The following is a 19,314-nucleotide window of genomic DNA, read 5'->3' as shown; positions in this document are numbered from 1 at the left end:
ATCCTTAGAATGAAACTGGAGAGGTGAGAGTAAAAACTCATCACAAGAAGTTGGTAACCTGATGTAGGATCCCCGAAGGATGGCAGCCTATACATATACTACTGCATTTTTGGGCACCACACAGTTAAGTAAGAGACAACCACGATTACTGGGTTTTACCTGCAATACCCATGCCTAAAGACACAAGGCTGGTCAGAAAACACGATCAAAAGACTCTGCTGCATGGACCTATTTCTCAACACAAAACAACAAAACCTACCCATACAGAGACAAGATTTTTAAGATCTTGTTTTCACTAATTTTTGTTTGAGCATAAACCACAAAAACAGCACAAAGCAAACATCTGACAACAGAGGTAAGCACTCTCACCTGTCTTACACATTTAAGGCACAGAGGCACATCAAAACAAGAAGGTATTCTAAACTCAGTGCTGTAAATATTATTATTCTACATTATATTCGTGTTTGTATTCCACTTAAATTGAGAAGCTAACAGGTTATATATACACAGTCAGCCATGGTAGATATTACAAAGAGTGTGCAGATATTTCTATTGCTTTTTTCTGTCTCTCCAGGTTGGGAAGATTTATTTTTTTATACACAACCTCAATTAAATAAACAACCTCAATTAAGCCTTACACTGAAGGAGTAAAGCTCGTTTTTCCTCAGCCAAGCTACAGTCTGAAAAATTAACCCACCACTTTGCAGAAACAAAGACAACAAAGCCATGCAACATGAACTTATTTTAAAACTTACCATCTTTAGCTTCTGATCTATTCCCAAGTTTAATCTGAAAACAAACGTTTCGTATTATATAAGGTTAAGCCATCTGCGCCAACAGTTACGGTACATTCTTCAGTGTTGTTATTACTCCAAAACAGAATGAGTTTTACTACCACAAAGAGCTCTACCAGGCAGGCAATTTTTTCTTAAGAAGAAAATTGATTCCACAGCGTTAGCTTTTATGAAAGTTGAGAAATATTCATGACGGCTGAAAACAGACACGTTACAAACTGGCAGCACAGAATGCTTTGTACTGAAAAAGCTTTATCATACCAGTACCAAGCCTCTCCCCTGCGAGAAGCGAGGCCAAGGAACTGTCAGTGTTCTCAGAAGGCCTCAAACCCTGCCCCAGTACACAGAGAACACTAATTTTACTAGAATCATTCTGTCTTGAGCATTTGCTGAATGAACTTTCAAGTACTTTTATTTCCAGATGATAAAAATAAGAAAAGGGTACAATACAAGCAAGCAGGAACACTTTCTGCAACAGCTGCTACTACTAGCATATTAGCAACCCTGCAGAAACAGTGCTGTAAAGCTAAAATGGACTAGTGTACAAAACATAATTACTTGTTATTGATACAGTTCGACTTGCCTAAGTAAACCTGGGCTCTTATCTAAACACAGCACCATAACATACAGTTTTCATCCCTCGCAAAGCACTGCTAATCACCTCTTTCCAATACGAAAACTTCCCGTAATCTCTTCAGATAGCACTAAATGAAACGCTTTATGACAACAACAGCATTTTCAACGTTTGTATTTGTACAGCTAAGCTGCAGATATGAGAATGCTTTTGCCAGTTTCTGCCAAAAAACTGCTATCCAAAGTTAACCAAGCATAACATTCTTGGACCAAAGGAAATAACGAACGGCAGGCAGAAAGATTTAAGTAGCAAGCTTTTATCAGGGGCTAACAAAGCCTTAAATTCAGAAAGTGTGCTTTATTTGGTTTTAATGTGTAACATCATTTCAAGCTGCAGGCTAGGTAACCCTTCAGAAACTCAGATCTAGTAGGACTGAAGGTAGCCTTTCTTCTTGGAAAAACGACGTATTAAAGGCAGCTGAAGCGAGGTACTTAGGCAGCTGAAGCGGGGTACTTGCAAATAAAAAAAGAGTGCTCCACTGCCCATTAAGGGTCCGAAAAATAAAGAACTAAAATAAGATAGCCATGGCGCGGGCAGGGAGGCACGCCGACACCCACCTTTTTGATAGCCACAATCTGGTTGGTGTTCTTATCCCTTGCTTTGTACACGGTGGCGAACTGCGGGGAGAGAAAAGAAAAAAGGGCGAGACACGCGTGACAGCGGGGCCGGGGCCGGGGCCGGGGCCGGGGCCGGGGCCAGGGCCGGGGCCGCTCACCTGCCCCTCCCCAAGGAAATCGAGCTTCTCGTAGCGCTTGGCCCGTGCCCGCGCATCCATGGCTGCCACCGGGGAGACGCAAGGGAAGCGGGGAGACGCAAGGGAAGCGGGGAACGCGAGATGGCGGCTGCCGAACGGCGGCCGCGGGCCTTTAACACCGCCACGCTTCCGGCCCGCCGCCGCCGCCGGGAGCCGCCCCTAGCAACCGCAGGGTGCCGAGGCCCCAGCTCCGCCGCCTCGTGTCACCGGCCGCGCCTGCGCCGCGACGGGGCACCAACCGTCCCCGCCCCCCCAACCGTCCCCGCCCCCCCAACCGTCCCCGCCCCCCCCAACCGTCCCCGCCCCCCCCAACCGTCCCCGCTCCCGCCCCGCCCCGCCTCACGTCCCCCTGAGGGCTCCCGTGAAGAAGCACGCCGCCGTGTCGCTTTGTAGAGTGGCTAATTAGAAAAATATTTTAATGGTGTGCCGGCATCTAGTTAGCCATCGACTGAAACGTGCGAGGGGTGTCATGTCTGCCCTCCCGCCCCTCGCACCGGGGTTTTGTTAAAGCTACCAGTATACAATCGTTTGTAACGCTAAGGAAACGCCTGCGCGGTGAACACAACGCTTCGTCCTCCAGCAGTGGGGACAAACTTGTCTTCTGCGCTTATTCCGGACCTCCACGCTGAAAGAGAAAAGGGGACAGACTAAGTACACACCACTACACCAAGGGGAGACACGAGCTTTTTCACACACAGCCCAAAAACAAGGTTTCTAGTCTTAACTTCTTATTTAGACTTTATTTAGACTTTGATTTCTAATCTATAAAAGAATGGGCATGAAAAAAAGCACCATCATCTATCAGCAACAGCCCAATTTTCAGTGAGGAATATAAAAAAAGAAAAAATCCTGCAGCCCATACCTACGGCTGCAATTCTCCCCATCTGAAGAAACCTGACTCTTACTCGCTTTACAGAAGGCCTGATAGACACAGCAACGGTGAACAGAAGTTTGAGGATTATTTCCATTGCTCAAATTCCAAAGTGCAAAGAAAAAAACAAGGCCCGGGTCAGCAATTATGACCTCTGTGAGAAGTCAGAAATTCATTAATGTGCCAATTATTTTACAATGTATCTCCTGGTTAAAAAAATATGCTGGAGGTGAAGAAGTGTATAACTGTGGAAAATAATCCATCTTCTAATTATGATATCCTACCCATATGCATGCAGAAAAACTGATTTCCTCTACTCATGTGGTTACACTTTAGGTGTCCTTATCATTTAACAAAGCTACCTAAGTGTCTTTTCATTTCAAACTTACACCTATCTCTCTAATTCTTCAATTCTCCTCTTTTAAGTAATGATGTTTACAATTCAAAATTGTTATGGAAGTACGTCTCTCTTACCTTTCCCATATAATATTGTAATTGCAAATATTTCAGGAAATATTTATATTAAACTTAATAAAATGTTCCCAAAAGTTGAAATACAAAAGTTAACTTACTATTAAATAACTCATAAAAACTAGTTTGAAGAATATTTTGGACGTCTGTCACCTGGCAATAGCTTCTGCCGGTCCGTGAATGGACTCCAGTGGTCACATCCAACACATTCAAATTACACATTAAGCAGCTGTTACAGAACAGGTAGCGACTATGGTTAATGTAGGCTGTACCTACACTAGCTTTCCATGCGTGTTCTAAGTCTGTCTCTCTCCGTGACACCATGAGCTGCTGATTAGTAAAAGCTGGGTACCCCGTGTACCAAGGATTTGTAGTTTGGGTACTGTGCATCGAAGCTGTGAGAGCTCTGAGTACACACTTACCAAGAACTGCAATGTACTACCGTATTTCTACAGGTCCTTCAAAGTTTCAAGTAAGATAAATGCTGGGTAAACAGAGAACATACAGTCATTGAAACTTACTTGAATATATTCAATCTCTTCATCTGACATAAGTTTCCTTCTGTATTTCTGAGGGAAGGTTCTTGCTAATTCTGAAGTGTCTGGTGTACCTTGTACCCTACTAACAGGTGAAATACTTTGAAAGGCTGGTGCCCTGCCTCCGACAGACTCCTGTGCTTTTGAAGCATGGGGTGATGGCACACTTGCTTGTAGAGATTCCTGTACTGAAACCCAGATTGCAAAAACATTTACAGAAATGTAACAAAACTGTAAAATTAATTAGATAAGCAACCAGCAAAAGTTACTAGTTATTGACAATTAACTTTCTTCCTTATAACAAACATTAAAAGAGTTAAGATGCTCTATTTCTCACAACCCATTCTAATTGTTGTTTAATATATGAAGAGCACAGTATCAAGGACACATTTAATCAGAAATGAAAAGAATGCATATTTGAATGGCAGAAATGTTCACGTGGAAACACAAGATTTCCACATGATATATCCTAACAAAGGCTTTCCTTCACTGGGAAGCTTTCCTTGCAGCACGAAGTACCATAAATGTGTGTGTGGAGAGGGTTATGCAGAAAGATAACTAAGATGAATAACTAAGGTCCACTGAGATAACGCTTTCTGTTTTCTGCAACGGTAAAGACAGACTGGTGAAAAAGAGAGGCTTACAGGAGGATGAAGCTCACAATGCGCAGTGCTGTACCCGTCTTTAACATCATGCCGAATGAACACAACTATTGGGAATCAGCAATCAAACTGTTAATGAAATGCAGACCAAGTACTGCATGAAATACTTCAGAGAAGAGGGCCAGGAGTTAGGCTTAAGGAATTCACGTTAGGGAAGCTGCCTTCAGTTTGAGGATAGGAAAACAGACAACAAAAAGGCAGTGCTATCAAAGCCAGCCTGTTGGACCTCAGGTCTGCCCCTCCGTGGTGGATCTGACAATGGAAATACACAGTCACCATGGCAGGGAGGACTGCATCTCATAGCAGTATGTTTCCTTTGGAAGCACTCAGGCCTGGTTAAAAAAAAACAGTAAAGCAGACTGCTCCCGAAGGAAGTTCTTCTCAGTGTCCCTGAAAAATGAGCACGATAAACACAGCTGGTACAGGCAGACTAAGAATTTACAAAATAAGTAGCATCAAGACTGAGCAGACCTGGATGTGTTAAAATGCCATGGTATTGCCTGCCTCTCTCCCCGCTGCCTCCAACAAGATCAGCAGTGACAAAGGAGAGGAGCCATGGTGAGTCCGAGTTGATTGGCAGGACAGGGATGTCAAACAGCTGCAACGAAGTCATCAAACCACTGCTGGTAAAAAACACCATGGAGGGGCACACTCAGAAGTTCTCGCGCAGAAGACTCTATCTGAAAGCTGCAAATTGATCAGGTGGTTTGGCAAGGAAGGTCCCAAACCGAGCAAGGAGGAAGAGAACTTATCAAAAGGAACATAATCTGAACACAGGGCATGCCATGAAGATTAAATTCTAAAATTTAAGAGCAGGAGGCAAAAGGGGCAGAAGACGAAAACAGAAGAAAGAGCTGTTTCTGACAACACAGAGCTGACAAATAATTCTGGCCAGTAACGCCTATAAAGTATTTTTGTTTCAAGAAATAAAACTCCTTATGAGAAATAGCTTCTCCAAGTTTGTTTTATATGCCACAAAAATATTTAGAGATTTACCCGAGAGCTTCCTCTACCGTACAATTTTGATTCTGATACGTAGTTGGAACAGACGCACTGGCCAATTAAAAACACAAGAAATCGGGACTCAGAAGTACTAGACCTAACACTGCAATTGCATTAGCGCAGTTACAGCCTCTCCTATAGTTTTCCCTGCCCTGTTTGACAACGTGTTGCAATAGTAATACCATAAAAGAATTTGGCTGGCCTTTCCAGCACCCATGGCTCTAAAAGTATATCTTTGATCTGCAGAGCTCCGTGTGGCCATGCGCAAGCAGCAGCCTGGTGCGGTGAACGCAGGCACTGCCACAACCTTCAAGCAAAGAGAGGCAGACTGCAATTTGCTATCGAGGTGACAGAACACGGTTCTGGTAGAAAGGTCTAGCGGACCCGAAAGCTACAGTGACAAAGTTCTTCTGACACAGAGATAAAGAGGTACATAATGCATTTTTTAAGAATGCAATTTGCTGGCATGAGAGATGGTGCAGCTGGCTAAACGGGGTACAGCATACGGAGTTCTGGCAAAGTTATCCCCAAATATGGTTCCTGAGGACTTCATGGATACATCAGAAGTGGCACTGATGTACACTGTAGATACTTTGAAATGTCAAAGGATAAACGAAACTTACAGCTAAATCTCTGGTGTTAAAATGCTCTGGCAAATATATGGTGCAGTTACTGGTGCGTTAAGGTGCTGCCAACCATTCTTTACTGAATAGTCACCCTTCAGATGGCGTTACAGAATTAAGTGTGTAAAGTTTGAAGGTAACAGTCTTGAAATTTAAAATCCCTATGTTTTTAGCCATCATAAACATTAGCATAGCAGGAAAAAAAATAAAAAGAAGAATTTTCAGATGTCTAAATTAACTATCTGCTTCAAGGAGATACCTCTGGTGTTGACAAATTTTGACACAAGTACTAGAAAAAAAGACATCAGAGGCAACAAACTAAAAAAGAGTGAGAACAGCCATCATTTCTAAACAAATGAGAACGTAACTGAGCTTCATAAGACTTCTTCTATTTTAGTTTCAAACGCTTTATTGACTCATGAGAAAAACAACATACAGCTTATGTAACTTTGATGTGTAAATGTAACAATACGGAGGATCCTATAAACATCAACAAAGCTATAGGTATAAAAGTTGATGTCAAAGATGGCCATGAAAATATGTTTTTTTCTCAGCATTAATTAATAACGCTAGGAAACATTTAAAATGTACGGCGGAACGGCTCTGCCACCTAAAATCAAGGTTTCAAATACTACAAACATTGCACGCTCCAATTAAGAAAAGAACGGGCGAGGCAAATGCAACATCATTTCTGCAAGTACCACCGAATAGCTAAACCTGCTTCCGAGTGACTTTGGCGCGATCACCTCAGGAGATTATTAGCATTTGCAGGAATGGGACTTTGTGTGCAAGTAGTGTAAATCTCCGGGAACCTGGCTTGGCCAAGAAATAGGCATGCGTGCAGCGTATGCATTCCCGCAGTCGTACAGAGTCTGGGAGGGCTGAGTCAGGAGTTACCTTCAAACTGAAACAGCCGTGTTTCAGAACCCTTGCCCCACATCAGGCGGGTCACTGCGTGAAAGCAGAAGCGTGCTGCTGTGTAAGGCGGTTCAGAGAAAGAACCTGGCACGGGCTGTTTCTCTAGACGGAGGGGCGACATACTTACTTTTAGGCCTGGGACCGCTTTTCCTGTCCGGGAACTTAATGAGCGGAGTATGCGGCTTGACCACCTACAAAGCGACAAGGCAGCAGGAGACGTCAGGAGCACAGGACGCGCTTTGGGCAGATGCTGACCCCGCGGTACCCGCACACCGCTGGCACACGGCGCAGAACCCCCGGGGGTCGGACCGCGCACACGGAGATGCCCGCGGGGACACGGAGCCCGCCCCGCCCCGCTCCGGGCGCCCCCTCCCCGCGCCAAGGACACGGCCCCCGGGCGGCGCCCCGGGCCCCGGCCGCCCCCGATCCCCGCCGGCCCCGTGCGGGGGCGTCCCCGCCGGCCGCCCCCCGGCCCCGCCGCCCTCACCGCGCCCGCAGCGCGGGGCCGCCGCCGTCACCTGCACGGCGCGGGCGGCCGCCGCCATCTTGCTGCCCATGGTCACCCCCGGCCCACGGGTGGGCGGGGCTCCCCGCAGGGGGCGGGGCTTCCCGCAGGGGGCGGGGCCGCGGGCGCGCCGGCGGGAGAGCCCCGGCCCCCAGCTGCCCCCCGGCTCGCTCGGGTGCCGCCAGCGCACGGCGGGCACTCCCCCAAGCAGGCGCTCGCGAAGGACAAAGTGCCCAGTTATTTCTTTTATTTAGCACAGCGCAGGTGAAGGACAAAGTGCCCAGTTATTTCTTTTATTTAGCACAGCGCACGCAGCGCGGTTCGGCCAAGGTAGCGGAACTTAGTAAAAATGCGAGCGTTGGCGTCTAAAAGCGTGGAATGCGGCTGGCGTGCTGTGCCGCCACCCGCCCCGACTGCCCGGGGCTGCGGGAGCTCACGGCGTGGCGCAGTACCGACCGCTCGCTCCTCTTCTGGCACCGGTCATGCTGCGTAGCTCATCACCGCGTAGCACAGCCACACTTTTCTAGGCATAAAATTATACATAGCGGTTTAATGACTGAAAAACAAAAACAAAACAACAAAAAAAAACACGCAGACACACTTTCCTAACCACGTTTTACAGTTTGAGCTTTCTACGGCGACACTGCAGGTTCCCGTGGTGCAGGCAGGAAGACACAAAGCGCGGGAAGGTGGAGCAGGACAGCAGTGGCAGAGCCTTGGTGTAATACCTTTTACGTAAAAGCTTATCATGTATAGGTTATATAAATCATTGTTTTTTCTTGTCTTATTGCTGAATTTCAGGGGAAAACAAGTTCTTGGCGTCGAAGAGCTATAAAGTAACCCTTCACTTAGGTTCATCAGCTACACTGCTTGTTGTTTACCAGGAATTAAAAATGCACTTCAATGAGTTGCATGGCCATATTCTGAGCCTGTAGAGAGAACTTCCAGAAAGGTCAAAATTTCAAATTCATAAAAGCTCAGTCTTTTATGATACAAAAAATATTGATTATATAATATATTGATTATCCACACTGTAAATATGAAAGGCCATCTTCCTGACTCAAATAAAGATGCTTTTTTCAAGCTGTAGAACAACTGCCTTCAAAGATGGATCTTCCGCCCAGTTAACTCTGCTTCCAATGATGATATTCTACAAGACAGAAAGACTAGTGGTTAAAAAATAAAAGCTCTTAAAAAGGATCAAAATTTCTGTTGGTCTTATTTAAACTTTGGAAGCCCTTGAAATTCACAGCAGTGTTTGAAATGGACAGGACTTGGGAAGAGAGGAGAAAATGATTGTTTTTAACATTCTCACTCTGCCATTCTAGACTGAAAATGGGAATCTTTAATTTAACCAAAAAAGAATTATTTTACTTATGTTTCAGAAGACTTTAGGAGTACAAAAACAGAATTCCGGGAATCTAATCCAAAACCCACTAAAACGTTTAATTTCCTGTTCTCGATTTGAGATGAAACCATATTATGTTTCAAGCTAGTAGTAGACATGGCGTGCAACAGAAAGAACATGTGACTCTTTTTCTGTTCTTGGTATTCCACTATCATGCAAATTCACAGAACGGTTATATCCCTTTTTCTACCTGAAGGCCTCAAATACATTCTTCCACAGCCTTTTTTTAAAAAAAAATTTTTAAAGTAAACTATGTGCGTTCTTCACTGGTATTTCACTGGTCAGGACAAGCCACACTGCAAGAGGCAGAGTAGGGGGTAGCAGCAGAGGACACATGACCTCTAGTGGAGCTCCTCTGAGCACTGGATGCTGCAGGAGGCCCACCTCCCACCCTAATCCCACCGGTATCATCGGATTAAGGCCTATTTATTTGTCCTAGGGAACTGGTTTGGGGAGGATGTAGGGGTGACTACCAGTGTAAGGAATTATAGCCACTGTCGTGATAGACACATTTCTGGAAAATGCATTACCTTTGTACCTTTAAGGGACCAAAGAAATAAAGACAGATCAATAGAATGTTTCTAAACTCTGTAAATAATAACTCCAAAAAAGTTTCATAGTTTTAGTCTTTAAAATAACAAAGATTTCCTTTCATACTGCAGTTTTTCCATTATTGCTGTTACTTAAAGAGTTTAGAAAATGACTTTGAAGTCACATTCACTATACAGTATATTATTTTGCTTGTAATGCAGAACTGCAACTCTGCTTCTGAAAGCTATGAAATTACCTGGAATACATTTTGAATTACTGTAGCCATCGCTCTTTCAGTTTGTAGGTTTTTATGTACACTCTCCAATATTTCAGACACTTTCGTATTTGCTACTTCCTTTTTCTTTTCCACGTCACGAATTTGCAGTAGTTTGTCTTCTTCAGCCTGTTTCAGAACTGTTCCATTATTAGTAAAAGAAAGCATTAAGAACTATTTCAGTGGGCAGAAGACCTAAAGAGATACTTTTTTCTTACAGACATCTAAGGCACTTCCATTGCAATAGCTCAAACTTCTCTCTCCATCTGTTTCCTCCACCAGAACTCACAATGTACCTTTCACACAAGACACAAGTACTGTGGTATCTGGTATCACTACACACCGACTGGTTCCCTGGCTGCTAACAAAACCAAAAGTCCTTTGAATAAGGTCTGCATTTCCTTCAGACATAGATACTAATTTGAATACCTGTCCTACACCACATCTTCAGTTGTCACGACTTTTATAGTTGGAGATGTTTACAATCATGTTTGATTGAAAACGAATTCAAAAATCATAGAAGGGATATATGGACAACATCAGTAAGTATTGCCGGGTTTTGGACGAAACCAGGCTAAAAGTTAGACTGAAAGACACCATGAAGGAAGAGTTCGTACATGGGAAGAATGCTGCTGTTCCTGATACAGCATTCCTTTCCTGAAGGAAGGTGTTAGGGTGCTCATTTTTTTCTGTGAAAAGAGATACTTCAGTGTGTCTATTACTCTCAACATACACACCAATTTCTATGCATGAAACAAAAAAATGAATTAATAATTGTTAGAATTGTTGTCAAATCTCGTCATAGGTTTGTAAGAACAAACTTTTAGTGCTATTCAAAAGAATTGTTTACCTTAGTAAGTTCTGAAATGTGATTTCAAATGTAAATTTGACCCACTATAATAAGCGTTCTGAATACCAAGTCACATATTACTACACAAGCTCTTTGTAAGTAAATACCCTCCTGTTCAACAAACGTTTCACAAAAGTGCAGTTTGAGAAAAAAATACAAACTTTCAGTTTTGCAGAACTGATTTAAATTACTAAGTGAAGTGTAAGTTGCCGGGGAGCTTATAATAAATAACGAAACACCACCACCCTTCTTTTTTTTTTTTTTAGCAGATACGAAATCAGAGATACAAGAATATGACTAATACGTTCTATCAGTCTAATAATCATGTAGACATCACACCAGCTCATTTTTATAGCACCTAATAAAACTGTTTTCGTAAGTTTTCTAACTGTATTATGAAGTTTGTGGTTACTTAATAATGCTACAAGAAGCACTTTAAAATATGAACAGTATATTCAAATATAAAATAAAGTCAATATAACTAATGCACTTACTGAGTCTTTTCTTTCTAATGTCATTCAATTTCTCTTCAATCACACGTGTTTGCTGAAAGAAAAACATATTTCGTAGACTCTCAGATCCAATAAATATTGATGATGCTAGTTCAGCCCACAAAAGCAGTTAGGGGCAGCTCTTGCAGACTTGCTTGCATACTCACTCTAAGCAACAATTTCAGTAATTTTAACACCGCTAGGAACTATGCCCTTTGAGCCACATACTTACTTTCAAATGACTTGTGCATTCCTGTTACTTTCAATTACCTTTACGGCAAGCCTGCACAACTGCAACAAAAGGTACAAATGGAACTTACTTGTTGAGATTCGATTATTGCCTTGCTGAGCTTTACTGTGTGTTCCATAGTTTCCACAATCAGTCTAAGGAAGGAAGAAAAGTTGCATACCTTTAGACCATTAATATGTGTTGACAGCATGAATGCATTAATCTAAGTTATTTAGATTAAACAAAAAATGCCCATTTATCTTAACACAAAAATAAAAAACTACACATTTAGCATACTTATAGTTGTAGGTGCCACATAGGCTCCTGGTTTTGCTCTTGGTTTTGCTAAAACATCAGTTAAGTTTAATATTTCAAATCATATAGCTAGTGGTTAGAGCTCCTGAATTCTGGGCTGTAACAGGGACATCATGGAAATGCATTGCTTTCAGCTGTATTTTCAACAGAAACGAAACTTCTCACATGATACTTCATATGCATGCATCAATTAATAGTGGGCAAAAAATTAAAAAACAAATTTCAAACACATTTGAAACCTTCAGTTCTGTTTGACAGGCATTAAGCTTGTACATAATTATTTAATGAAGGCAGCAAAGCAGAGGCAAGGCTCCATTACCAGCTTGCAGTATGCGCTCAGCTATTATAAGCGCTGGGAATTCATATTCTTTAGAAACAAAAAACTGTTGACTATAAACTCTTACTGATGCATCAAAAATTAGGAAAGCCACTTAAGCCCAGGCAAAGCCAAATCCAGTCTTCACAAAGTGACTTACTACTGTCTAGACCAGGGAGAGAAGTTGCCTGAGCCCACTGCTCACGAAACATCCCCGTATTCAGTCAACTCTCAAAGTCAGCATAAATCTAAGGACATGATCCGAAGAGGGCAAGAACTCACATAACATTCAATAAATGTTCTTGCAGCTTCAGTTAAATATGAAAACACCAGTTCTGATGGTGGGGAATCCAGTGCATTTCACAAGTGCAGCCAAGATAACGGAGCTAATGAACAAACTACATTGGTGCTTCTGGAGTTGAGCTGGTTTGTGTGAAACAAGCTTAAACATCTCTGTAATCAAAGACTAGTTAATTCAGAGTCCAAAGGTAAATCCACTGTGCATATAATAGTTTTGATCATGCTGTCTCTAGCCAGAAGGTGGACTACATGTCATCCAGTCCAAGCTAGATGAAAAGTTTGCTTTACAAAAGTTACCATGAAGTAAAATAGAAATGTGTCACATTAAACTATTCCAAGCCCTTTCTTTTCTGGCCATCCTTTCCCCCCAAAACACCTTACCTTCTCTCATCATCATTCTGTGTCATTTTGTTTCGCAGGGCATCCACAAGCTGCATCCTGCATGGTATAAGAAAGAGACAAATAACTGATGAGAATTAATACGAAACTAAGAACTGAATGCTGATAAATACTGGAAGAGAGATTTACTAATTCCATTTATGCCCACTTTCACATTGGAAATACATACTAAAAAAACCTGTCAAGAACAACAAAAAACGTGGTTAACTTTTAAATATCACACTTCTTAAATACTGGGGCTTAATCCTCAGGACAAGAAAGGTGTTATCAAAGACTATTTGTAAGAGTGACAATGCATTTCTATCTTGACAAACATACCTCAGATATCATCAGTCCCAGTCTGCAGAAGGGAAGCTGGACAAAGGTGGGAATTCAAATGAACAGTTGTGTGCTTCAGGAGATATGTAACAACTACCAACCTCACTCTCTTCACAGGAATTTGTAAAGTACCACCAACTATTTTTACTGATGTATACTGTCTGCTTTTTCTTAACTTTCCAGAACCTCTGAGGCTCACACATGCTTCAGTTTGTGTTTTGTTGTTATTCTCTATGGTATCTCCCTTTTCATTCCTATTGATTCAATTGTATTAAACTTCTCATGTTTGTAACGTGTGCTGTATCACTCTGAAATACAATTTTAATCAGAATTATGCATTTCTGCATGCATGTGCACACATGTAAACACACAGAAAACCTCCAAATAGAAAGAAAAATCTACCTTTGCACGCATAATGTCTTGTTCTTGAAGGAGATTTTTATTTCCTCCAGTGCTCCTTCCAAATTTTGCATGGGTCTGAAACGGTGTGAAAGGAACAAAAATTGTAAAAGCAACCTCGCATTTTTAACTTGTTCTCTGCATGTCTGAAGGAAGAACTTTTCCTCCAAACTACAAGTCATTCAATAATATTCTCTCTTCATTTCCTTTGTTTTCACCACATTCCTGCATAGTACTGATCGTTAATCCAGAATTTCTGCTAAAAAGAAGTAACTAGAAGAGAACTTCCAAGCTCCGTTCCCAGTCCTTCAATTTATTTTAAAATACATCAGAAGTTCAAAGTTAACAAATTACATACCGCATAACAGATATTTCTTCAACGTCATAGTCAAGGTAACTTCCTCGATCTGCAAAGCAAGAACACCACTAAAACAGCACAACAGGAAGACTTTAAACATGACTTATGTAACGTAAAGGATAAAGCCGTTTAACGGACGTTTTATTCCTACCTCCACACCTCGCTATCTCTCCAGCGTTAGTGAGACTACGCAGAGGGAGGGGGTAGGGGGAGTGGTGGGCTGTGTAGGTGCTTGGCTGCGGGGTTAAAGCACAACACCAGGCAGATGTGTCGGAGGGGTGTCAGGGATAACGGAGGGGTGTTGGGGGGGTGTCAGGGGGATAACAGAGGGGTGCCAGGGGGGTGTCAGGGGGATAACAGAGGGGTGCCAGGGGGGTGTCTGGGGCCTGAAGGGAAGGCGCCAGAGGGGGAAGCGCGGCGGGGCCGGTCCGTTACTTACTGGCGCAGGCTGCGGCTCGGTACTCCATCAGCTGCTGCTTCAGCTGCTCCCGCAGGCTGCAAGGGAGCCGAACGAGGCCGTCAGCCCGCCCGCCCGCCCCGGCACCGAGCCCCCCGCCGCCTCCCGCCGCCCCCCGCCGCCCCCCGCCGCCCCGCACGCACCGGAGCAGGGTGAGGACGTTCAGCTTCGCTTCGGGGCCGGTCTCCGCACGGAGCACGGCAACCGGACCGGCCTTGGTGCCGGCTCCGCTCAGCTCCTCCATGGCGCCGCCTTCAAAGTGCCCGCGCAGTCCTCGGCCGCCGCTTGCCGCCGCGCGGGGCGGGGCCGCCTCACCCAAGCGGGGCCGCCCCCGTTGGCAAGATGGCGGCCGGGCGGGCTGAGGGGGCGGGGCGGGGCGGTCAGGGCTCTAATGTCAATTAGAGGCAGGGTGTAATTAGAGAACCCTCGCGAGGCGTGAGGCACGGTGACAGTAGAGAGGAAGTAATCTTTATTAAAAGCACGAACCACACAGATAAAAGCTAAGAGTATATATACACACAGCGTCGATACTTTTTTTTTGTTGAATTTTCACAGTTACAACAGTTCAGCCAGTGGTTTGGCTAAGTCTTCTATGATATCAGAGTTCAGCTGTGCAAGAGTGCTTACTTGCTTGTTGCCCGAGCTGGCGTACTTATTCTTGATGGACTGCAAACATACAAGTAAGGTTAAGTTTACCCAGATTATTACATTATTCCAGCTCATCTGAGGCTTGGGGTGGGCAGGCCAAGCCAATTCTAGCAGCCAGACCCAGGTTTTACCCATTTTGGTCAGTTTGTGCCCCACCTTGGGGCAGACCTTCAGCTACAGTAAGCAGGTCTGATACAAGCCTGACAGCTCAGGTCACAGCCAACACAGCCCCAGGGCACCACGCGCTGACACTTAGCCAAGCATGCTCCCCACCCTCACCAAAAGTTCTTACCGCATGCTTCATATAGCCCTGGTTCACTAGAATTACGTTCTTCGCCAAATGCTGCATGACTGGGATAAGGTCACTCTCACTGTAGGACATGTAGTGCTGCAGAGTCTTTGTCTGAAAGGGAAGGAAGTTATTCGACAAGCCTACTAGAACAGAGTTCAGTGGATTCTTTGACTTCTGTTGGGCTTGAACAGTTGGCCTCCTTTGTAATGTGGGAGAGCTAACAGTCACCATCCTACTTCTGTCCCCCCGTGCTAAGACATGAGCAATGCAAAAGGCCTGCATACACTTGTCCCAGGGTGGCCTTTTAAGCTGGCGCATAGGTACATCAAGTCCTGTGCTTGCAGGTGCAGCATGACTTACCCACGGGCTTCCACCGAGAAGTTTCAGAGCCAAGCAGGTAGCAGCAGCTGCCTTCCTGGATGGATGGATGTGAGCGATGTCATAGTCCAAAATGGATAGCTCCAACAGGTACCTGGACAGAATGTGTTGTTCCAAGTCCACCTGCAGCAAGTCAGAGTTAGGTATTGCCCATCTCCCAGGAAAAAGCATCCTGTCAGGCTTAGTTGAGTTGCCTTTTAGTCAAACAGGAAGAAATACTTTCTTAAACATTTTTCAAGCTATAGGCTTGATATCCAAATGGCTTAATCACAGAGCAGTTCTGAGTTGTATTAGGCTGCTCATATGCTTTTAATAGCGGTCTACTGACCACCTGCAGTATCAAACATTTTAACTTCGGTTTTGGCTGGGCTAGGCTCGAGTGACTGAAAGCAGACAAACAGCTGCAATACTGTTTGGGCTCAAATGGAAGTTTTGAGCCAGTATAACAAGCTTCCACAGTTAAGTATTACAACTTCCAGGTACTGCTTAAAGAACACTTGTTTTCAGCTTTACCTCTGCAATCCTTGAAGTCCTGTTTAGGAAGTGTATAGGGAGAGGACGACCCAGACGAAAGTCCAGGGCTTGCAGAATCTTTATCTCCATTTTGCAAATTTGGGATGTTGTATACTTGTCTTGAGTTACATAGGCAAAATCTCCAATACTGGGGGGAAACGTCTCTTCATATTTACTGGCAAGGAACATAGCCGTGATACCAACAAGCGGTAGCGCACTTCTTACAGCATTGTCCTGTAGTAAAAAGCAGTAGTGCTTTATCATAATGGCTTGGCTCAGAAAACGTATTTTAAAGGTAGCCAGCATCATGTTTGTTCAGTGGCAGGAAGTTCATACAGGCATATACAGAGGAACTATATGTCATCTACTGTTGGATATGATCAGGGTTTGAGACCAAATCAAGGAGAGGAATAAGCAGTTTTGATGCATTAAGTCACAATTAGTAATTGAGAGGGTTATATAGGGCATATAATTCAACAACAAAATACAGTTGACCAGCAAAGTGCACTTTGCATTTGATAAAGACAACAAGACTAACCATGTATTGTGTTACTGATCAGTTGATCTAGTGTTTTAGATTAGTATTATGGAAAGTATTGCCTGACAGTGGGCAAGCGATGCTTACCTGCAAGTAGAGGTCAACGATAGAAACTGTCAAGTATAAGGTCTCTTGCAGCAGGCTGAATCTTACTTGTACTTGAACAAGCCAGTCCATTAGCACAGCACGCATCTTCGCAGTTATATTCTGGCCTGCCAGGTATTGGGGTCTGACTACATGTGTTACCTGTGTGGAAGGAATCAGATTATTATATCTAATCATTTGGCTCAAACAATTACAATGCCCAGCCCCTGTTTCATCTTAAGGCTTTTGAAAGAGGTCCGTACCAGTATACTATGGATCACAGTACTAGGCCTGTGTGTATAAGGTTTCTTGGTTTACTAGAGACAGGCTATGAAGAGCATGGTACCACTACTGCTGATCTGTTGGTCTAAAAACCATTATCTGCTATCATCTCAGGTTACTCTAGCGTTTTCAGTTGAGGAATCACTTATCAGTGCCTCCTGAAAATCCACAGATGAAAATGGGTGCCATCTCCAAGCCACCCTTATGATGACAGGCAGACTCCCTGCATCAGCAGGTGTCCCTGTAGTTTGAACTACTATTACTACTACTACCAACCTCAAGCTCTCTCAGGTATTTGTAGATGTCCTTCACGTACTCGCTGCATAACTCTGGTCTGTTACTATCTTTTGCATCAACATCTTCCTCTTCAGACAAGGCATCAGGATCCTCCTGCCGCAGCATGCCCTCTGCAGGGGTACATGCCGGCTCCTCCGTGGAAGATGAGGATGTGGGCTCCTGCTACAAGGCAATAGGGTGGGGGGAGGCAGATCGGAGGGCATCAGGGCAAGCCCCGCCGCCGCTCGGCAGCCCCACAGCGGCTCACGGCCGCCGTTTGAGCTCGGTGGAGGCGGCGGCCGGGCTGAGCCCGCTCTGGGACAGTACCTGCTGGGGCTGGGGCTCCGGTGGTGGCGGTGGTGGTGATGGCGGCGGCGGCGGCGCACTCTTCTTGGCAGCTGCCTTCAGCGGCCTCCTGGCGACCGTCGTCTTCGGCACGGGCTGGGCGGCGGCGGCGGCGGCGGCTGTCCCAGCGGCGGCGGCGGCTGTCCCAGCGGCTGTCCCAGCGGCTGTCCCAGCGGCTGTCCCAGCGGCTGTCCCAGCGGCTGTCCCGGCGGCGGCGGCGGCTGTCCCGGCGGCGGCGGCGGCTGTCCCAGCGGCTGTCCCGGCGGCGGCGGCGGCTGTCCCGGCGGCTGTCCCGGCGGCGGCGGCGGCTGTCCCGGCGGCTGTCCCGGCGGCGGCGGCGGCTGTCCCAGCGGCTGTCCCGGCGGCTGTCCCGGCGGCGGCTGTCCCGGCGGCGGCTGTCCCGGCGGCTGTCCTGGCGGCTGCCCTGGCGGCTGTCCCGGCGGCTGTCCCGGCAGCGCACGGCCGCTTGCTGTAAGCCCTCAGCGGCTTTCTGGGGGCGGCCAGCCGCGAGGGCTCGGCGGCGCTGTTGCCGATGTCCCGCAGGACGGTGCGGGGCAGCAGCCCCGGCTTCCTCCCCTCCACCCCAGTCTTGGCGGCGGGCGCGCTGCTCTTCCCCGGGCCGCCGGGCGCAGGCCGGTTGCAGGGCCGGGCCACGGGGCGCGGGCGGCCGGCCGGTAGCGGCAGCCGGCTCGGCATCTGGGAGAAGGCACTCACCCTTGACGACACAGCGGAGCGGAGCGGCGAGAGAGGAGCCGAGGGGTGTTGCGAGAGAGGCGCCGAGCGGAGCTGCGAGGAGCGGAGCTGCGAGGAGCGGAGGAGCTGCGAGGAGCGGAGCTGCGAGGAGCGGAGGAGCTGCGAGGAGCGGAGGAGCTGCGAGGAGCGGAGGAGCGGAGCTGAGCAGCGGAGGAGCGGAGCTGAGCAGCGAGGCGCAGAGCTGCGAGGAGCGGACTGACAGGCCGACCCGCTGCCGCTGCCGCCTTTTAAACCTCCCGGCCGCCGCTCATCGGTCGCCCGCTGCACGCCCATTGGCTGCCGCAGGGCCGGCGGCAGGGCGCCGGGGGGCGGTGCGGGCGGCAGGGGGCGCTGAGGGGACGGGGAAACGGCGGGCCCGTGAGGGGCCTCAGGTCCCGCGGGGCGGCTCCGCGCGGAAACACCCCTAAATCGTCACCTCAGGGTGGACGGTCCCTGGGGAGCCTGTCCGAGCGCCCGAGCACCCTCTGGGTGCAGAACCTTTCCCTCACACCCAGCCTGACCCCCCCGTCCCAGCTCCATGCCGCTCCCTCGGGTCCTGTCCCCACAGAAAAATAAAGTGAAAAGCATGTTTCACGCACAAATCCCATCTTATAATTACCTCGGCTAAATTTAGTCATCTGTGTAACAAAGGACCACCGCGAACAGATGAAGCTGAGATCCAGAGGCCTCGCACACCCAAAACACAGTGCAGTCGGTGCAGATGCCCCCTCCCCATCCAAATAAATCAACATTTCCCAAATAAATCAACATTTCAAGCATGTTCTCAAACTCCCTACCCGAAATCAGCTGC

At 46.4% G+C, this 19,314-nt stretch overlaps 4 protein-coding genes across 9 annotated transcripts in view; all 4 read right to left on the bottom strand.

Moving 5' to 3' along the window:
- Positions 1-2,434, bottom strand: part of CDK7 (cyclin dependent kinase 7) — a 29,408-nt gene extending 26,974 nt beyond the window's left edge. For 2 of the 5 annotated variants that reach the window (XR_013943218.1, XM_080573136.1), the window contains exons 1-3: positions 2,144-2,433; positions 1,986-2,045; positions 756-789 (exon numbers count right to left, since the gene is read on the bottom strand). Coding sequence is in view for 3 of the 5 variants with exons in the window: in XM_080573136.1 (XP_080429262.1) it covers positions 756-789; positions 1,986-2,045; positions 2,144-2,203 (154 nt within the window). In the remaining 2 variants the exon portion in view is untranslated. Of the gene's footprint in view, positions 1-755; positions 790-1,985; positions 2,046-2,143 lie in introns of all 5 variants that reach the window. The other 3 variants (XM_080573137.1, XM_080573135.1, XM_080573138.1) reach the window with 3 other exon arrangements.
- A 134-nt stretch (positions 2,435-2,568) lies between these two features.
- On the bottom strand, positions 2,569-7,889 carry KGD4 (alpha-ketoglutarate dehydrogenase subunit 4). The gene is made up of 4 exons (XM_080573144.1): positions 7,784-7,889; positions 7,393-7,456; positions 4,046-4,248; positions 2,569-2,807 (listed from the first exon to the last, which is right to left on the bottom strand). Exons 1-4 carry the CDS (start codon positions 7,820-7,822, stop codon positions 2,790-2,792), a joined length of 324 nt encoding a protein of 107 aa, XP_080429270.1. The 5' UTR covers positions 7,823-7,889; the 3' UTR covers positions 2,569-2,789.
- Positions 7,890-8,049: 160 nt separating this feature from the next.
- Positions 8,050-14,789, bottom strand: CENPH (centromere protein H). The gene is made up of 9 exons (XM_080573143.1): positions 14,559-14,789; positions 14,398-14,453; positions 13,959-14,007; positions 13,604-13,678; positions 12,866-12,922; positions 11,645-11,708; positions 11,328-11,379; positions 9,966-10,123; positions 8,050-8,920 (listed from the first exon to the last, which is right to left on the bottom strand). The coding sequence occupies exons 1-9, from the start codon at positions 14,657-14,659 to the stop codon at positions 8,831-8,833; spliced, it is 702 nt and encodes a 233-aa protein (XP_080429269.1). The 5' UTR covers positions 14,660-14,789; the 3' UTR covers positions 8,050-8,830.
- A 72-nt stretch (positions 14,790-14,861) lies between these two features.
- On the bottom strand, positions 14,862-18,916 carry CCNB1 (cyclin B1). Of its 2 annotated transcripts, none has more exons than XM_080573123.1 (8): positions 18,093-18,916; positions 17,754-17,888; positions 17,427-17,609; positions 16,872-17,030; positions 16,247-16,480; positions 15,716-15,856; positions 15,356-15,466; positions 14,862-15,081 (listed from the first exon to the last, which is right to left on the bottom strand). In XM_080573123.1, the coding sequence occupies exons 1-8, from the start codon at positions 18,795-18,797 to the stop codon at positions 14,971-14,973; spliced, it is 1,779 nt and encodes a 592-aa protein (XP_080429249.1). In that variant the 5' UTR covers positions 18,798-18,916; the 3' UTR covers positions 14,862-14,970. The 2 variants fall into 2 exon arrangements, with proteins under 2 accessions (XP_080429249.1, XP_080429248.1); XM_080573122.1 differs by having other exon boundaries at positions 17,427-17,606; positions 18,093-18,812.
- Positions 18,917-19,314: the final 398 nt, after the last annotated feature.

The sequence above is a fragment of the Anser brachyrhynchus genome (genome assembly GCF_964034855.1).
Source record: "Anser brachyrhynchus genome assembly, chromosome: Z".
Lineage (NCBI taxonomy): Eukaryota > Metazoa > Chordata > Aves > Anseriformes > Anatidae > Anser > Anser brachyrhynchus.
This window is presented reverse-complemented; position numbering and strand designations above follow the sequence as displayed.